This window comes from Lepisosteus platostomus, chromosome 3 (genome assembly GCF_059453375.1).
Source record: "Lepisosteus platostomus isolate fLepPlt1 chromosome 3, fLepPlt1.hap1, whole genome shotgun sequence".
NCBI classification, from domain to species: domain Eukaryota; kingdom Metazoa; phylum Chordata; class Actinopteri; order Semionotiformes; family Lepisosteidae; genus Lepisosteus; species Lepisosteus platostomus.
The window spans coordinates 61,824,339-61,845,349 of NC_142613.1; the positions used below are offsets into that span (position 1 = coordinate 61,824,339).

At 37.1% G+C, this 21,011-nt stretch overlaps 1 protein-coding gene across 1 annotated transcript; it reads right to left on the reverse strand.

Annotated features, from left to right (window-relative positions):
- Positions 1-515: 515 nt before the first annotated feature.
- On the reverse strand, positions 516-20,478 carry LOC148675206 (uncharacterized). The gene is made up of 4 exons (XM_088626307.1): positions 20,294-20,478; positions 8,566-8,734; positions 3,472-3,600; positions 516-1,882 (listed from the first exon to the last, which is right to left on the reverse strand). Exons 1-4 carry the CDS (start codon positions 20,463-20,465, stop codon positions 1,753-1,755), a joined length of 600 nt encoding a protein of 199 aa, XP_088482433.1. The 5' UTR covers positions 20,466-20,478; the 3' UTR covers positions 516-1,752.
- Positions 20,479-21,011: the final 533 nt, after the last annotated feature.

The following is a 21,011-nucleotide window of genomic DNA, read 5'->3' on the forward strand; positions in this document are numbered from 1 at the left end:
CAGCACATGGACAAAGAAGCAGGGTCGAAGCATGGAGATAGAGCATACAAAACACAGAGGAGATCAGGAAGCCATTGTCAGAAATGAAGGAGATTCGAAAACTAGGAGATACTTGAAAGCACCAAGGATACCAAGACTTGAGAAGGACACACGAATGACTGAGCAAAGAGCATTGTCAAAACAGGGCTTAGATACCCGGAGGTAGGTGCCGTCTAAATTGGGTGTAGGTGGTATCAATAATCGCCCATATCTCGTTATCACAGCACTTGATGAATTATCAAACCAAGTGGTTACTCAGCCTGTTGGTATAGAGATATGGGAAAGCAAGCTGGTGTTTAAATGGGTATTAGTGACACCAGTATTGAGTGTCCCATGAAACTGTGTTTATTTCTGCCTTCTATTTTGTTTTTGTAGATGGGGAGTGTTTTGTTCTCATTACTATTTCATAGTCTATGTTTACTGCATATTTGATGTCACAACAAATGACCCCCACAAAAAAAACAGCATTTTACAGGTACTGTTTATATAGTTTATTGTTTTTATGTTTCGTTTCTTTCACTTAAACATAATAAATATTTAAATAACATCATAAAATAAATATTTTATTAAAAAAAGAAATTGGCTTATAACAGCTATGTATCTGAATACTTAAAACAATGCTGTTGTACAAAACTATTGAATAATATGCAAAGGTAATAAAAAAGCATAACAAAGGGTATTCAATTCAGAAAAATATAAATTTGCATTTTACTACTTTGTTATGTATACTCTATATTGTTGTCACAAAGTTTGTAACAATGAATTATTACTCAGTAATTACAAAATTAGTCTTGTTGAAAAATATTTCTAGGATACTTTAAAATCACAATCATAATATATATACATATGTATGCCTCATATGTAAAAAATACAGGATTGCTTACTATAAGACACGTAGACAGAGCGCAAGGTCTGTAAAGATAACCTATGAGCATGGTGTCCATGACAATATGCAGATTTTCTAACAGTCTAATAAGCATTTAGTGTCTAGTGTTCTTGGAGGTTATAAAGTTCTTTTTTTCTTGACCATGTGAATAACAATAATACAGAAATTAAGGCAAATGTTTCAAACTGCATTTATAGTAGGGAAATGAGGTTAATGCAACAAGTTTTCTTTATTCTACGTGTTCTCAAAGGGATCTCATGATCTGCCTAAACATACTGCCACAAAAATACAAGCAATATGTTAGTGTTTATTATGTGTCTGTGCTTTCTGACTTGCTGAACACAACACAATGTATTCATCCTGTGATATACAGATGTGAGAGCATGAACAGGAGACAGAAGGAAAGTCTGATGTTTACAATCTACTTAATATGAAAGAGTTTATTTAAGTTCCGGTGTTCCAGCACATAAGTTATGGAATCTTTAACATTAAGAATGTTCTTTTATCTTGTCACATATTCCTTTCTTTGGTAAGAGCACTCTCTTCAGGCATCCAAGAAAAGCATCCCGGTTCCTGTTTGTTTTCACACTTCACGTGTCATTAAACTTTTTTTGAGCACATTGTGAATATACTATGTTGAAAGGAATATAGAACTCCCTTATTGTGGGCTGCATTCTGCATTAAACTCGGCCAACTCTTTATCTATTATACTATCATTTCACAGTGGCCTTCAATTCTTCATTTTGTATTGGGGGGAAAAAAGGGTGCTGCACAAACCACCTCCTTCTTTTATTGTTGCAGCTTTTCTCCTTCTTCTTTGTTTCTTCTCAAGTGTTTTGGATTGAAATTTCAAGCTTGCCTGTCTTTACAGATGGGCTGTCCAGTCTGCGTTTCCTCTCAACTTTTTCCATCTTCTTAGCAAACAATGACTTATTTAAGAGAACGTGTGCTGTGTGCCTACAAATAGAAAAAAAATATCATCAACATATCTTTGAAACTTTGCTTACTTAATTGTTCTTCAAAAGAAAATCCTTAAAACTCATCTAGGACCACTTTAAATAATTAAACACAAAAAACTCAATTTCCAGTATGCATTCAGATGAACAGTAGTCTTAATATAAAACATTTAAAAAGCAATACTCTTGTTCTAATATCTACTACGGCATTATTCATTTGTTTATTGTGCTTCAGAAATCATTTTGCACCAAAAACATAAAGTTTATTATTTCAAGATACAATTGGTGATTGAAATGCAAATGAAGGAAGTCAGACCACCAATGTAGCACATATTATACCCAATTAGAAAAATGAAACAGCACTCCAAGATGCTCACTTTATTGATTTTTTTAATAACAAACAATTTTTGGAAATAATAAAATAATTGTACAATCATTTTGCTTTTGATAATTGTGTAACCTGTAACATGGTAACCTCAAAAATCATGGATGGCTTTTCACTGTAAGATGCTAAAGTCATGCCACTCCTGTGCTCATGTCTCCTGTGGTAGGAGGCTGGTCTTTGGCACAGTGGCTTTGTCTGCTGCTTGTGTGGGCTGTGTGAGCCAGTCCCAATGTGGTGCCTAAGAGACGGTGGATCTAACCTCAAGTCCAACCATACACCATACACATGTTCTGCTTCCCAATAATCATTTTTGCATGATTTACATAGTGCTGGGTCTCATTGTGAAATGTTTTAAAAAATGAACTCCGGATCTGGAATAATAAATAATGTAATGGAAATTAAATACCTCAGTAACATATATCTGTATTTCTGAGATGAATATGTAAAGGCAGAGTTACATTTTTCTCTGGTCCCTTCTTACAAAAGTTAAATACAGTTCTGTATTTTTTTAAAGTATTGCATAGAGCTAGGTATTGTACAGAAAAGAAGGAGAATCATCACCCTACCCTTAATCTAAGTTTGCGCCATGTGAGAGGAACTTTTTCTGATCAGTCTTAGACTATAGAGACTAGATTCTAGATTCTTAACTTAGAACGCCTGCTGTCCTGGTTATTTTTGGATATTCTGATTTCCTGTACTGCGGAATGCTCTGACTCAAAACATTTTCTCCTAGTTGGAAGAGAGATTTAGTTCTGTGGTTGTTCTCTTTTTGGCCTGTTAAGGTGGTGGATATTTTTTTCACTTTACATGGTTGAATCCACTATTTCTAGATCTGTAGGATGTAGGCTTCTGAAAAGCATTGATTTTTACTAATGTGGTTATAATGTAACTGGTGTATGTTGTGTAATTGTGTTATTTTATTGCTGATAATTATATGTCAGTTCAGATTTGACTTCTATTTTATTACTCTAAGAGCCAGAGGACATAAAGACCTTGCGTGGCTCATTTTTACCTACATGTACCTGGTTTCTTTCCCTCCCATTTATTTAGTGATCCTGTTTTGCATTCTAATTGTGCAGTGTGTGCTTCCATAACATGTTAACTTATGACTAGTTATACACAGATAGACATAAATGCCTCTTCTGTTGGCTCCATCCTCATCACACCATCACAGAAATAATGACGATATATTAGATACTACATACTCTTGCAGAAGATATTTCTTTGTGCAGAATCTTGTGCACTGTACATCGCTGTTGCTCACACAGAGGCACCTTGCAGTTTCTCTTCTAAGGCGCACTGGGTAATAACCAACTCCATATGGTACAACCTGTCTGAAATCAGAGAGAGACATTTTGAGCAAGAACAATTATTATTATCCAGACGTAGTCTACGGATGCAGACAATGTATTAAGTCAATTTTAATACAGTGTATTAAGCAGAGAGATGGCAGCTTGTGGATTTTAGTATTTGCAATCATCTATGTTAAGCTCACTTCTACCGACGATCTGTGTAAAACTTGGAAGACTCTTTTGCTTTAAAAATCTAAGGGTGGACAGTTTCAATAAAGCAGGTTATCGCTGGGTTTGATGTTCATGGGAAGGATTTATATCTGTAAAAGTTAGGTGTGCAGTTACCAACTTTTCTAATTTTAAATATATACTGTAGTGTGCATGACATTAGTTAATCTAGGAAATAATAAAACTGTTGATTAAAACCAAATCTTATTCAATCTATATATGAATTAACCATTAAATTCTAATTTCATCACATCACTGAAGTCAGAGAGAAGGCAATGTGTAATGTTAACCATCTGGGAAAAAAAGATGTGAAGGTCAGTTCTTCTAGTCATGATGACTCTCCAGACCATGGCTAGGCACTGCCTCTCCCATTGCAAATCTGAAATCATTGCAGAGGGCTGAGAACATTGTCCTTACCAATGGTCACAACAGAAGCTGGTCACGAGGCATGACTCATCCTGGAACATGACATGTGACCACTGACTGACTACGCTAAAATTACAATTTGATCAAATAATAATAATAATGTGTTTGTCCAATATGAGGTTGCCAAGCCCTGCGTTGAGCATCTTACAAATAATTTCTCACTTCTTGTGAATCTGTGGCGTTCAAGGACCATCCTTCCATCTCTCTTTTTACCACTATGCTAGCAATAGAGTTCCATAGTTGGCTAATAACAAAATAAAATATTAGGCACTGTTCACCCGGGTACTTTCAGTCTGCATCATGCCAAGAGCCACTCATCTTCAACTCCCTCATAAACCTGAATGGTTGCTGAATAGACACTAACCAAATGTATGATCAGATGCACTTCTTGTTGTCAAGAATACACAGCAATAGACTCAATAGACACAAAGAACTTTTTATAACACAAAATCTGTAAATGTTTCACAACATGCGAAAAATGACAAGCAATCCAATCAAATGATTCATGACTTGCAGAAGCTCAAACCTTTCTATCATTATACAAAAGTGACTACAGATAGCTACAAATTAAACACCTATTAACAGTATATCTGAGATAGATACAGAACAGTGATTCCTGTTGCTGCTCACAAATGTCACTCAGAATTTTGTCAAAGAAACTGATTGTCTTCAGTTTTACTGTGGGAGAGCAGGAACTGTAACAGCAAATATCATTGCTGATTTTTTAAAAATTAATACCAGACTGAGTTATGCTGTTGACCCATGTGAACTAGCTCACATAGCTAATATCATAATTCCCCAGTTTCAAACCTGTAAGCACTGTCAACAGTCTTAGGGACTTCAAATATGCATGTTAAACTCTCATACTGCAGAGTATTTGGGTGAAATAACTTTGGAATAGTTCCAATTAATGTCAATTTGTTGTTAAGGTTAGCCAGTGCTAAATATTTCAGACTTCAACTATCTACAAATTGACAGTGCCACTGGTAGCTATTGATGTAGTGTTACAAATATCTTTTTCCTTTTATTCTGAATTAACTTTGCCATTGGAGTAACCTAAGAAAAGCAAGCTACCCTTCTTTGTGGCATTAAATTAACATTCTGTTGGAAACACATTAAGCAGACCACACACTGAACCCCAAACCACCCTATGGTAGAACAGCTTCAGATAGACTTCTAAAAGCATTAGTTGCTTCCCATAAAATGCCTCCCACATTCTGCCACATTTCAGAATCAACAGAAGCTGCATGCATCTGCATTCCATGCAGGTTTTATTTGTTGTACGTGTACTACTGTGTTTCTCTTCATTTGCAGCTTATTGTTCCTTCAAAAGCCCTCTTAGATTAAATGCAGTTGTACTGTTATTGCCTTATCTTTGATGTAAGTGTTATATCTGGTATGACTAATGTACTATAGTCTGTGGCCAACTGGAATAGCTCTGTGTCTCCAGTCCCTAACACTTATGAAAGAATGCATCATGCCTTTAAGTTTAGAGTTCAAATTATGTGTGCCAAAATTATTTTAACACTTCCTCTGTTACATCTGGGAAAGCCAGAGCTCGCAGACCTCAGTCTCCACATTTGAGTCCAACACCTCTCAGTACTGTGAGAACTCATTCAGGATGGCTGTCTGTGCCACCTGCCCCAGCTTAATGGGTAATTATCTCATTAGCATAAACCCTTAAACCCTGCTCTGCACATGATCAGACACTCTGTCATTGAGCTTTCCAACAAATTAGGGAAGTGCTCTTAGCACTAACCAGCCTGTCAGAACAAGAAGTATTCTACCTGATTTAGCCCTACAACCTGATACTGAGACAGATGCAGCAAAGCCAGCTGGATCCCAATCTACCCCCTGTTCTAGATCACGTTGCTTCCTGCTTTCTTCGCACCGGCTGCACATCAGACCAGTTTGCTCATCCTCTGCCCGCCTGCACAGCATATCCCCAGCTTTGTTCCTCCTCTGACTGACTGCACTGTACATCCCCTGGTTCATACAGTATGTCTTTGCCCACACAGCACATCCCCCAGCTCTTGCCTCTCCACTTGCCTTCACTGGGAACAAGCAGGTGGACTCCTTAGCCTGACCTACAGACACAGAACTTTCCAGCCCATCACTGCATCCAAACCAATTGGATAAAATACAGAACAAATACTGGTCTAGGTTCAGTGATAACACTGCCTGTACCTGGGGGAGAGAGGTGGCCAAGATGGCAAAGAGAACCCAAGTGCAGGTGAAGCAAGCAGGTAGACAGGTAGTCTGATGTGTTGATTGAGCAGGCGGAAGCAAGGGAGTCATTACACATTCCAAAGGAAATTACAGAAACGTAGCCCAAGCATAAATGCAAATACTGTTTGTATTATCATTTACAGAAGGTCTTAACATTTGCAAGGGTTTGGTGCAGAGAACTGGCGCGAATAGCCATATTCTCAAACAACCAAGACCACCCCTATACCATTTAATAAAGCACTATAGTATTGTAACGCACGGGTTTCAAGTGGGCACCCTCGCCTGCTGTCTACACAGGTCGGCCCCACACCGTCAGGACGCAAACCCAGGCCTCCGGCATCACTCAACAGGGACCCAGCCTGGTGAGCTAAAGAGAGATCTCCCTTCAGCCTAGCGGCTGTGGTCCTGCTATTACAGGGAAGGGTGGTGACGTCACCACTGTGGTAAGCCGGCTCTTACACACTCACTGTCGGCCGTAAGCGTTACACTATACAGTATGTATGGTTGAATGACATAAGTAACCCTCCCTTATATGATAAAGTACTAATGCATTGGGCTTAATTTAATTCATATAAGGTTGATCAACTAAGAAACAAGAGTATTCACAAACTTATAGATATCAGTTGAAATTCCTTTGCATCCAGACGGCACTTTATCTCTCTGCCTACATGAGTAGCATGCCCCACTTTTATGAAACAGGCAATAAAACTGTCAAAGAGCAAGTGAAATCATCTCCGGTCTCTTCTCCACACTGCCAACACAGAACCTGGAGAATTCATTACAATATATAAACAAGACCACACTGAGATGCGGATGGTGGGTAGTGGGTAGTGGGTAGTGGGTAGTGGATACTAGGGCAGAAGGCAAGGAGAGGCTCAATCTTGAGCTAGGTTCATCTCACAATCCTAGCCTAATTGTGCCACTAACATTTAAAGTTGCGGTTAACAACTTTCTGCTCAGTTTCATTCTGTTCTCCAAGACCCAGTCCGCAAGACTGAATACCAAATATATGTTTATATAATATTATATTACATATAAAATACATCACCAAAGCAGAAGGCCAAGTTTACACTAAATCCGTTTAAGAATACGAAAGTGTACAGTATGCGATTCAGTTAACAAGTCATTTTCTCCTACTGAAAATCTGTGAAAAGATTTGAAGACTGCTATCCATTAGCAAACCTCAAGCATCCTGAGAGAAGTTGAGCAAATCTGCCATGAAGAATGGACAACAATTATACCAAGTTGGTGTGCAAAGCTGGGAGAGACTTGCACTAATAGATTTGTGGCTGTATTATCTACTAAAGACGATTCCACCAAATACTGAGTTTAAGTTTAAAAACAGGTCCCTTGCTGGGGGGACACCTTAGGAAGAGTTGAATGCTTTTGCAAGGCCATGTGTGGAAGTAGGAGTACTTTACAATCCTCTTTAAATTTTGCAGAGAGCAAATGCAATGTACAGTCAGTTCTATTCCTGTTACAACACAAAGTGGCACATCATAAGGCACATAATCAGATAAACACCTACAATGGTTGTGCTCTGCTAGCCATTATGAAACATATGGTAAACGATGCATTTTAAAGTAAAAAAAATAAGAAAAGGCACTACCAGCTTGCAATATGTTTAAGGTAATGTAATGTACATGATAATAAGCACAAAATTAAAAATAATGTACATGAATACCTTGTTTTACAATGTAACTAGTGAAGAACTCACAGGAAAACACCAACAGCATTAAGATGCTTCTGAACTCAACTCAATTCTGTTGCCTGTTTCTTCATTCAGACTACAGAGGAATGTTTTGAAAGGTGTCTTGAAAATCCTTAAACCCCCTTCTAATAATTGTGTTCTAGTAAAATTACTGATCCTCTAGGACATTTTTCCACAAAGCTGGAAGTTATTTTTTCATTATACCATTATTGTTGCCTTTGGGGATGTCACACTCAAAAACACTTTCTATTCTAATGAAGGTTAGATATATTCCTTTAAAATAACAGTTTAAAATTAGAGTAAAGTTAATTAATTTCACTTTAAAAAGTGACTCTTCACCTTTTGGAAAAAAGATTACAGAAGTTGTGAAATGAAGCTTCAATATACGTATCCTTTTGAACTGTTTGACTCACCCTGGAGTATTGACCCACACAATCCCAATGTGGCAGAAATAAACGCATTCTTTGTCTTTCAGGTTTACACAGGAGCAGCGCTTCTCTCGATGCAGGGCCTTGTGAGTGGGTTTTGTCTCTGGGTCACTCTCTGATCCAAGCAGGGAAGCTCCAGGTGATGTTGAATATGCTAATAACAACAACAATAATTACTAAGGGCAATATGCTATTTTCTCATGACACTTTCATAGCTGATATAAAAACATTGCAGCATTGTAAAACAATATAGAACTTTTTTTAGCCATTAAACTCTAGCTAAGCATTCAAATCAATATTTCAAACACAAAAATGCAAGATCTGTCTTTACCTAGGCTCTTAATTCTCAATATTGCAGAAACTGCAGATCCCACAAAAATTTAAATTCTGCCATAATATTCTAGTTGTGTACTGGGACTGTATTTCAAAACACAAAACTGCTGCAGAAGGGAGCTCTGTATGTTACAAAATCCTAAATCTACATGTATCATAATATCAAATAAAGTTTAGTTTTCCAAAGAATAATTAATCTCTTCGTCACCAGGTGCTACTATTGCTAAGAAATTAAATGTTTCTCCCAAACCACCTTAACCAACAAATACCATTTCTAAATGACAAGGCACGGCTTACTCATTTAGTTATCCTTCTATCATCGGTATTGCAAATAATTGCTACTAATAATAGTCCTTAATCATAAATAAAATTAATCATTTATCAGCTGTCTACTTTCTGCACATCCTGATTTTCCAAAATCAAACAATCTAACAAAAAGCAGAAACAAATATGGTGTCTCTAATCACTGATTTCCATGGTTACTCCAGGGATCTGTGTCTGTGTGGGTTCTGTTATAAAAAAGAAGAGATTCCACAGGGTTAAGTAAGTAGAGTAAAATGCAACTAGGCTTGGGTTTGAGACCTTCTTGTTCTATTTATTATACACTTTCTTTAGGAAAGAAGGATTGATTCTTTCCTAAAGGTACAGGTCAACATTTTTCATAGTTCCTGTTACAGGTGCAGCCTTTTTGCTTTTTTCATTTATGCTTTATACCGTTGTCAGTTTTACCTTTATCACTGCCAGATATTCTGTCTCTTTACCTCGACACTATTGGTCCTGTGAACTTAGTCCAGTTTTCTCTGATAGGTCTCTGTGATAACAGCAGCTCACAAACCACTATATTCCCAGCCCTACCAGTGTGTAACCTACGTTTTTCCAAGTTTCAAGTGGTCTGTCATACAGTACATATTTTGGACCCCCTCCAGGATCGTAACTCTTACTCGTTGTTCCCCTCTCAGGTATGTCGGCACAGTCTTCTTCCTTCCAGGTTGCTGATTCTATTCAAAGTCTTCATTATTCATTGAACACTTAAGTAAATAATTACTTATTCATTATTCAATGCTCATCACATTGATTAGACCTTCTCTTTCTCCAGGCTCCATCTTCGTTAAATCACCAGATACTGAGTTATCCAACCGTATTAACTCTGCATCACCCAATCACAACCATCCCTAAAACCACTTTCCCTCAAAGCGTTGCTCTGTGTTCACGAAGCACCAGGGAGTTTTTGAAACTCCAGCTGTGCTCTCTAAACTTCTATTAGTCAGTGGGAGAAGCTATGCTGCTATCTTGCAGGTGATGCCCCGCTCCTCTAGGTACCAACACCTCAAGTCATCCCTGGTTCAGCTGGCCAATCCTGTTCCTCAGCAGCACACATCAATCCCATTGAGCCTAGCAAACTACCATGCAGCCCACCTTACCAGCATTTGTGACACCCATGGACAGTGCAAGTTATAGTCCCACAAGCCTATAAGACAGCCCAATATGTTACTAATGAGCAGTCCATTTCACTCTCCCTCCTTCCAAACTGAAGTCTAGACACTGACTGAGACCATTCTCCTCCTCAAAGTTCTCACACACCTCTCAGTTAGTCAGAGGAGTGGCCAGTTCCACAAAGTCTAACCTGACAGCTCCTTTCCCTTATGTGAAATTGCACTCCCTCAGAGTGCAAATTTTTTTACCAGACCTGGAGTGCTTTATTCTGCAAGATTTCTCCCCATTAACAAAAGGCTTTCTCTCACAACCTCAAAATCTTTTGATTATAAAAAGAATGAGAGATGCTGAAAAGTCTCTAGTATTTTGTACTACATTTTATAAATACTCTGCAATTTTACACATTATATTACATTTCAAAGAAAAAATATTTTTAGTCAATACATTTTTAAAAAAAGGCAAACACAAGGTTTCATACAGTACAGTCAATTATGTGCGAAAAAACTGAATCTGCAATAATTTTCTTCCTTCACTGACAATTATTTGCTGCATTTAACCTTCTAATTTGTTCTTGGCAGTTTTTATTTAACACAGCTCATAAGCACAAATATCGGGGTGGGGGATGGGAAATTAAAGAATGCACACTTTCCGCTAAAATTGAACGCATTTACTGTTTCAGGCTCCTGCATAAGTAGACTTAAATACAAGATTGACAAACCAAATGCCATGCTGTTCAATGATGCATTTTATGTGAAATATAGCTGCTGAGCAAGAGCTGAGATGGAAAATAAATACAATATAAATATAATTCTTAATTTTGCTTTTTAACAGGGTACCATCAACTCAGCCACCATAGCAACAACGAGGACAATAACCTGGCCACCCAAAATTAAACAAATGAAAATAAGGGAATACCAAATTGTTTTCCCAATGGGGATCCATCTTAATCCCATCCACACTCATGTCAATGCTACTATAAGGGAGAGTCAAAAACAGCACGCCCACCCCTTTACAATACTATCAAAAACACCAGAATAAAAATAATTCCCCTGGTAGACAGGGACCGAGACACGTTGTTCTACATAAACAGTTTATTCAGTAACTAGACTGCCATTCATTACTAACGTTCTATGGTCTGTTTTAAAAGTGTTCGAATTCTACAATTTTGAAGAACCACCATCATGATGAGTATCAGTTAAATACATTTTCCAGATGCTACTTTAAATAAATTACAAGAATATAAAGGAGACCATTTGTTAGTTCCCCATCTTACAAAAATAGTGTTGCAGCCATAGAAAGAGTTCTCAAAAAAGTGACCCAGTGAATTCCACATCTATAAGGCATACCACATGTGACAAGCACAGCTCTTCCTGCCCCTGCCAGAATCCCATCCCAGTTGCTTGCTGGCTCTGAGTATCCACACCATTCACTCCCTAAACAGTGGATAATTCAACCACACCAAAATAACTGGGCCCTCTACTGTGGCTGAGCTGTACACTGTCTAGATTACAGAGGGAGGTTACATCATTTCTGTGCCTTGTTATACATGCAGTACACCAACAGATTAAAAGAGTTTAATGTCTTTAATGTTAATCTGAAGACAAAACAAGTGCGATCAAAATCCTGAAAGGTCATTAATACAGTAGGCACTTCAGGGTCAATAAAGAAACAAGGACTCAGGGATACAAATAGAAATTAGGAGGAAGGGCAGTTACTGTAGGATTGATAAGAGCAAAAGCTTGATTGCTTGTCTGGGTGGTGGGTCTCAAATCCCTGGGATCATCCACGAAACAGCTGGATGAGATGCTTACCAACAAGCAAAGAAATGTGTTAAACAGACTGAGTGATCTCCAGATCTTTGTAAACTTTCTAAAGGTTTCATGCTTTAAAATGAAAAATATCAGACTGCGTTTAATGCACTTGTGTGACAGTAGGGATGGCACTAGATTAAATCCATCCATTTTCTAAGAGCTTTATTTAATACAGGGTCCCAAGGAGCCAGAACCTATCCAGTTAATCAATGGATGCAAGGCAGGATACACCTTGGAAGGAAATCCAGTCCCTTGAAGGACACACACTCACACCAAGGCTCATTTCCCATAAGCAAATTAACCTACCACTCTGTTTTTGGCCTGTGAGGGGAAACTGGAGCTGATTTGGTTACAAAACCTCCATTTGGAAATTTGGAAAACTGGTTAATTATTATTTTATGGAATATCACCAAAAATCAATGTAAGGCAAAAAATAAAATTGACAATATATTTTGTTATGTGTAAAGATTACATGGTATTTGTGTATATGCACTGTAAATATGTATATACAAAAATAACCTGTATAACTACCAAGGCATGAATCCTTCGTTGATACCACAAAGCCTTATCATAGTTATGAAACTGGAGCAAAACTGCTTTGAGTCCTTCATTACTGAGGATTTGGGATGCCACAAAAGGTTACACTCTCTGGTGAAAATATCCTTTTGCTTTACACTATTTACGTGGCCTTAAGTGGCTTGTTTTTTGCCTGACAATCAAAGTTTCAAATTGAGGTTAGACTCGGTATGAATATAAAGCTCTTCTGTCTGCTGCTTATTCTGGTGACAGTTTAGAGCTTGTTAGAGGAAAGAGATGGATTTCTGAACTGAATCATCTTATTGCTGATGAAACCCTATTATACCTTGTTTTCAGGGATGGTGTATTTTAGTTTACTTACGTGCACTGCATTGACTCCTAAAAATTGAACTGAGAAAACTCATTTAATTGTAGTTTCTATGATTTCCCAGTTTACTTGAATTGTTACACATGAGGACAGGTATCTCTTAGGTTAAAGGAGGGAGATTGTGATGCTGATCTGGTAAATTTACCACAAATAGTTTTAGATCTATATTAGTGTATTAGAAAGCAGAACATGATTTCTGTAAAATAAAACCTTTTAGCCCTGGAATGGAATTGATATTTAATGTTTTGTATATCCCAACTGGTATGCATGTGTGATTTATCTTTGCCCCATGTAAAGAAAATTGCTGTTATTGTCAATCTTTTCTTTACTTGTAAATTTGAAATCAATGTTTTCTTAAGTATTTTAAAATATTGCCTTCCCTGGAAGTCAAATCATAATCCCCTTTCTTTTTTTAAATATCTTTTAGCCACAAATAATTCATTCACTTCTAATGGTTTTCTTATAATATATGCAAAGGAACAAATAAGAAGTTTATTCCATGCTGAAAAGAGAAGAAAGAAAACACAACATTTCGGCCAAGGAGCATTCTTCAGGTGTGAGGGTGTGAGGTGTGAGGTGTGAGGTGTTGCTCACACCTGAAGAAGGTTCCACAGCTGAAAAGTTGTGTTTTCTTTCTTCTCTTTTCAGCATGGAATAAACCTATTACTTGTTCCTTTGCAGCCTACACATGCTGACGCAGCTACCCACCTGAACTCTTAAAATATATTATCACCTTATATAATATATTATTCCTCTGAATTCCAAACAATACTTTCGCTAATGCATTCTATTAATGTATTTTTAAAAAATTGAAACATGATTAACAACTCTGATATCTGATTGAAAAAATAATGAAAGTTCACCTGGATAAAAACATTCAAAACATCATATACAAGTAGGCCCATGCAAGTACAGTAATCTTTCAAATCAAATTACAGTTACCCATAGTAAAGACAAATGCACATCGTGTGAGGAGACTTTTGGATATTTTCTTTCCAAATATTTGTTGATCCTATTGGTATACTGCACTATGGAAATAAATCAAGTGATAAGCTTTTCAGGACCCATAAAGAGCACTCACCCTGAGGTCTGTGTGGGTCCTTATGCCCCAGAGTAGTGACGGGACACTTAACTGCACGAAAAAGTCACCTTCCTTCAGATGAGATGTAAATCTGAGGTTCTGACTCTCAGTGGTGATTAAAAATTCCTGAGCGTTTCTCAACAAGAAAATACATCACCTGCAAGTACATATTTAACACCACGCTAATCCAAGCGGACAATTCCAGATCACTCAGATGACATCTTGTACCTCCAGCAACCTTATTTACTGCAGAAAATGCCCAGCTATCTACATTGGGGAAACAGGAAGGAGACTCGCTTCAAAGAACATGTTAAGGCAGTTAGGATAAAATATTTATTTTCCCCAATCTGCCTGCCCCTACTCCTGCTTCCTCCACACTCCCGACTGTTGTTCTCCTATGCTACATAATCTCTGTTTCTTTCTTCTCTTTTCAGCATGAAATAAACTTTTACTTGTTCCTTTGCAGCTCCCTACTTGAACTGTTTCTCAACAACTGTAGGTGTGTTAACCTCAGTGTCCTGGCCAAATTTCACGGCCTTCTAATAATCCCAAACTATGAATTGGTTTCATTTCTGTGTTTTGGTAGCTGATGTGCGGTGAGTGTATTGGAGTGCTTTGCCTGTATTTGCATCATCCAGGTGGTTGCTGTTGTTGTTTTAGAAATTAAAGGTCCCGAAAGCTAGAGATTGCAATAAATTCTCAAAGTGCTGTAAAAGGGATACTTCTGAAAGATTTGGCTTTAATCTGCTTCATCTGGGGGATGACAGCCTACAGTATATTGGAAGAGACACTGGCACTATAAGGGAACTCTGAGTCAGAATGGTATCAAGGCTCTTATTTATGTGTGAGCTATGATTGGCACGCATTGTGTTTTTTCCCCCATCTTTTGTTATGCACTCACAGTGTCGAATGATTGACCACACCTTCTTCGGCTTTTGTAAACTATTTTTGTCAAGGAATGAATGCATCACACCTGTAGCTAAAAACAGCATCTCTGTGTGCTCAGTAGATCAGCATCCTGGGATGAGGAAAGGTGAGAAGCCGAGTCACAATATCTGCAAAGTCCAGGTGTAAATTTAAATAAGAGTGGATAATGCAAGTTTGTATGTATATGTTTGTTTGCATTAATATTTGAGGAGATTCAAAGATACTGGATTTTTATTTTTACGAATGTTTTGCCATGATAAAATAAGAGACAGAAGTAATGTAAGAAAAATATCTCAATATTAATGAATTGTGTATGAAATTATTTATATTTTTAGATGATTGTTTTTAAAACCACTATATTAAATTATGTTTAAGTGTTTCTGTTTGTGTTAATAAATCCACTGTCCCCAATATCTAATTAAAGAAATTAAAGAAATCTGTGAAAATTACTTATTTCTTGTGTTGAAATTCTCTTTGTTTTTGTGAGGCTCTTGTATCTACAGTAACTTCCGACTTCTGTTTTTAACTGAATAATTAAAATCTGAACATTACTCTTAAGAGTGCACCAAATACGTTTGTGGTAAGTAACAAGTGATAGTTATTCAATTTCTTTAAAAAACTACAGCACTTGTCTTATTTTTGTATTTCTTAATATTAGAAACTTTGGGCCATTAAGTTCAAGATCTATGCTACATTCTTCTTGTGACAGAAATAAAACCATATTCAATGTCTAAATATTTCCATTACACTAAAAAAAAATCAGACTGGAATGTGTAAATCCTAAATATAATAGTGTGAATAAAGTATTCAACAACAACAAAGGTATAAGGATAGATCATTACAAAAGTTCACATAAGAAGGACATAAGAAGGACATAAGAAGGACAACAGACAACAGAAGTTAGAAAATGGAGCATACACAGACAATTTAGTAATCACAGATGGTGAGGAGTCTGCATACAGGGAGGAGGTTGGAACCCTGGCAGCATGGTGCCAGGAGAACAACCTCTCTCTTAACATCAGTAAGACAAAGGAGATGATTGTGGACTATAGGAAACATCAGGAAGGAGACCACACACCTATTTACATCAATGGGACTGCAGTGAAGAGGGTCAGCAGTTTTAAGTTCCTGGGAGTTAACATCTCAGAGGACTTAACCTGGACCCACCACACCAACATCGTGGTCAAGACAACACGGCAGTGCCTGTTCTTTCTCTGCAGGCTAAAGAAGTTTACCATCCGGTAAATGGTACCAAAGCATTCGGTCCAAGTCCAACAGACTACGGAACAGCTTCTACCTCCAGGCAATAAGACTGCTAAATAGCCAACCTTCAGCTCCTTTAGCAAATCACTTGTAATGGCTACATGGACACACAGTTTTCACTGTATTCAGCATAACTGCACTACATGTATATATTGCATACACCATGGACACATGACAGCTCTACTCATATTGAGTTTTATTCAGTTTAAAAAAATGTAACCTCAATTTTGTGATTTTTGTGTTTTTGTGAATTTTGTGAATTTTGTGAATTTTGTGATTTTTGTGATTCTTGTGATTTTTGTGAGCTTGCAGAAAAAGACATTTCATTGCCAGCAACTACTGCTGCACGCTGTATTGTTGTGCATTTGATAAACAAACTTTGATTTGATTTTTTGATTTGAGTAAAAGCTTTCCTGAAAAGAAAGGTTTTGAGTTTAGATTTAAATGCATTCAGGTTAAGTGACTCTGGGTGTAGCTAGAGAAAGCCCTGTCACCCATGGAATGTGAATGAAGACTACAGTCATACAAATAAAGGTTGCAATGTGGGAAGTAGATAGACAAAAAGTCACATAGGTACTGAGGTGCCAAGCCTTATAGTAAAGCCTTATAGATGAGCATGGGGATTGAAACCTGATAGGAAGCGAGTGCAAGGACTCCAAAACAAACATAAAGTGACCACTTGCATGTGTCCTGGATAGGATTCTGGGTGCTGAATTCTGAACACACTAGAATTGGTTTAGTGTGGATTTAGTTACCCCAGCAAGCAGGACACTGTAGAAATCAATTCTAGAGAAAATGACAGTATAAGATAACATAAGATGCAGTCTGACTGTCAATGTTTCTGAGATGGAAGAATTATGTTTTTACAATATTCTGCACATGAACATCAAAAGTCAAGCCGGGATCAAATATCACCCCAAAATTATTTAATTTTGATTGAAATTCAAGCACAGTGCCACCCACAAATGTGGTTACTGCACTGTTTTATGTTGGTGATGGGAGGTGCCAAGTAGCGTGACCCAAGTCTCATTGCAGTTTAAGTGAAGGAAATTTGGAGTCATCCAAGTTGTTATATCAGGAATATAATTAGAGAGTTCAGAAACCTACTAAACTGTCAGGTTTAGTGTGGACATACTGTAGATTTGGGCATCATCGGCCCAAGTGGGAGAATATGTAGATCCTGAATATCAGTGGGCCCAGTATCAAGCCCTGGGGAACACCTGACTTAACAATGCTCCTTCTAGGACTAGGAGTAAAGTCAGAAAGACACCACCTATGCTCTAGTTTGCAGGAGACTGCCTAAATTGATCATAAAATGGGGCAGAGCGAGTATAGGAAATGGATTGAGTTTTAAGAACAGTTAAGGAATCAAGAGTAGTTAAAAGAGACCTATTAAAGTTTTGCACTCTGCACTTTGTCATTAGGAGTCTCAGAGAAAAGAAAGGAAGACAATGAAGAGAGAGAGGGAGTAGTCTTATTAACCTATTCTGGTTAAGTGATGTGAAAACATTACTGAACATAAATGTGTGTTAAAGGGGATTCTAAGTCAAAGAGGACAGCTAAGTGATCGTTAAGACCTAGTTCAAGATAAGATAAGTGTGAAACAAAAGAGTCATTTTCAATGACTAAATCCAAGGTGTGACCCTTTTTGTGAGCTGGATTTAGAATAAATTGTGTGAGACCAAAGCATTCTAACTTTGCTAGAAAATCCTCAAATAAATAAATAAAAAACATGGGCATAAAATGTTTTGAAATATTACTAAATTGCTAAGTATACAGTTGTATAACTAAGTTGTATAACTGAGGTGCTCACACCTGAAGAAGGCTCCATGGCTGAAATATTTTCTTTCTCCTCTTTTCAGTGTGGAATAAACCTATTTCTTGTTCCTTTGCTAACCAAGTGAAAGCTATGAGAAAACATTTCTTTCCTATACCAGTATAGAAAAAGAGTGTGGGTAATACTGTGTGTATTATGACACATTTTAAGGATTTTATAGATGATCCTTTTCTACAAAAAGGTTGTTAAATTTAGGTTTATGTTTCTTCAAGGGAAAGAGCACCAGTCTCCTCCACTATTCTCAGGAAACTCAATTTTTGTTAACAGCTCAGTGGGATAATAAAAACAAATTTATTTTCTTTTGCAAAAGAGCAGATTTAGTTTTTTTTTCTATCATTATAGGATCATGCAGCAGGAGTAAGTAAACATCCGGTTAGTAGAAAAACAACTTAGTTCTTAGGAAAAGTTTTATAAGCACAGCACAATATATTTTTTCTGTCAAGATGTTTAAAACACTGCAGGAGGTTAATTGAAAAACATTACGTAGCTGTTTTAGTTATTCTGTACAGTCTTACAACCTATGCATTCTTATTTATATTAAATGTATCTGTAACTTTTCTCATTGCTTGTAATAGATGCAAAATATGAAAAAATAAATAGGAAGCACAAAAAATGTTGCACTTTTCAAACCAAGCTCTTCAATCATATCCTGTCTCATTCTCTCTCTCTTTCCTAGCGTTAATCCCGCATCAGCAGGGTCCACTTGTCGGCACACCAGTCTCCATTTGGTGGTTTGAACCAAATCTTTGAGCTGACGTTGCCATTAAATGTGACCGAGAATACTCCAACCGGTGCGTCGCTCCACCTGCCAGCGGAGTGGGGGGGGGAGAAAGTAATGTAGCCAATTCATAGAGGGGGATTATTAGGAGACATGGGAAATTTGGCCAGGACGCCGGGGTTACACCCCTACTCTTTTTGAGAAACACCCTGGGATTTTTAATGACCACAGAGAGTCAGGACCTCGGTTTTACGTCTCATCCGAAGGACGGCGCTTACTTACAGTATAGTGTCCCCATCACTATACTGGGGCATTAGGACCCACACAGACTGCAGAGTGCAGCCCCCTGCTGGCCCCACTAACACCTCTTCCAGCAGTAACCTTAGTTTTTCCCATCCAGGTACTGACCAGGCTCACACCTGCTTAGCTTCAGTGGGTTGATAGTTGTGAGTTGCAGGGTAATATGGCTCCTGGCTATATCCTGTCTAATTATTTTAACAAAATCAGTGACTAACTTATATAAATAACACAATATATTTTTTTAAATTTGGTAGTTATATAAATAAAACAAAAACAGCAAAAAAAAAGTAATTTACCAGCCCAAGTCTCATTTCAAAAGTTCAGGACAAGGAAAAGTGCAATATTTTATATACTGTTAATAATATATACTATTATATTCTTAACAGTATATAAAATACTTTAATATTGTGCTTATTTTAAAAACTATATTTTTTTAATCCCTTGGTGTTACTGCAGTTCTGTCTAGTCTGTTGTGCTATTCATGAAAACATCGCAAATAAATAAGTTCCATGTACAATAACTGCAAGCTAAGAAAGTAGGTAGTAAGCTGAGGAGATTTTTCTTTGCCATGAAATATATAAAGTGGAAATTTCAAATAAATTAGACTTAATTTATGTTAATGAAGCCCTTTAAATTTAGAATTAATCACCTTGCATAAAATAACATAATACAATTTAACAATTCTTTTATCTGCTGGATACAAAACACAAAGGACTTTCTACAGTTACACTTTAAAGTGTAAAACGGAGTAAGGAACATACTAAATTTTGACTTAATAGCCATTTCAATTCATTACTGAATTTATATGGCACTGAAGAGAAAACAATGAGGCATGTAAATTTATAAAGCATTTGTTAAAACACATTATAGTCCTGTATTATCAACTTTTTATGAGTTTTACCCCAAATTTAACAACATAGAACAACATTTCTCATTGAGAATACTGTAAATGCAAGATCATTTGCAGTGAAATTTGTCCAAAACCAGCTCTAATCACAATACTACTACTACTACTACTACTACTACTACTACTACTACTAATAATAATAATAATAATAATAATAATAATAATAATAATAATAATAATAATAATAATAATAATTACCTTTTTGCTCCAGAAATAAAACCAGTGTGCTTGAAAAGAAATAAAAGCTGATGATATCCATTTGTGAAACAAAAATAAATAAGTTTAAAAATGTGCAGGTATTGCATAAGAATCTTCGTAAGCAACAGGCAGTTACAGTATATCCAGTAGCACAGACAAGCGAGTGAAGCATGTGAGGGCATAAGCACTTTTTATAGGCTGCTGTGTGATCAGTCTTTCTGTGAAGAGACCCAGAACTTTAGACACCTCATCACCACGCCCTCCTTTCATGTCTCCAGCCCTGTCCACCCCCTCTGTCGCACAGATTGTCTTTCCCCAAGAATCCCTCTTCTCAAGGCGACGCATGCATGGAAGTAATTTGCAGCACCCTTAATAAATCCATATGTCTGGGGAATGAAAGCAAGTTGACTAGACATCACAGAAAAGCAGCACAGAATGTACAGTAATTTGCTCCACATTTGATTTTGCACCACCTGAAATCTTGAAAAACATTTATTATTTCCTTGTCTAATCTTGTAAAGTAAATTCCATGGAACAATAGCATTTACTGTAGGTTCAAACATGAATCTAAGATGGGACATCATGTTATGCAAGATAATGGGAGGAAGAAGCAAAACAGATACAGTACATACTAACGTAAAGTGAGAAAAGGCAAGTGAGAGTTAGTATTTCAAGATGTTCATGCACTATTTCATACAGCATGTGGAAGATCCAAGTC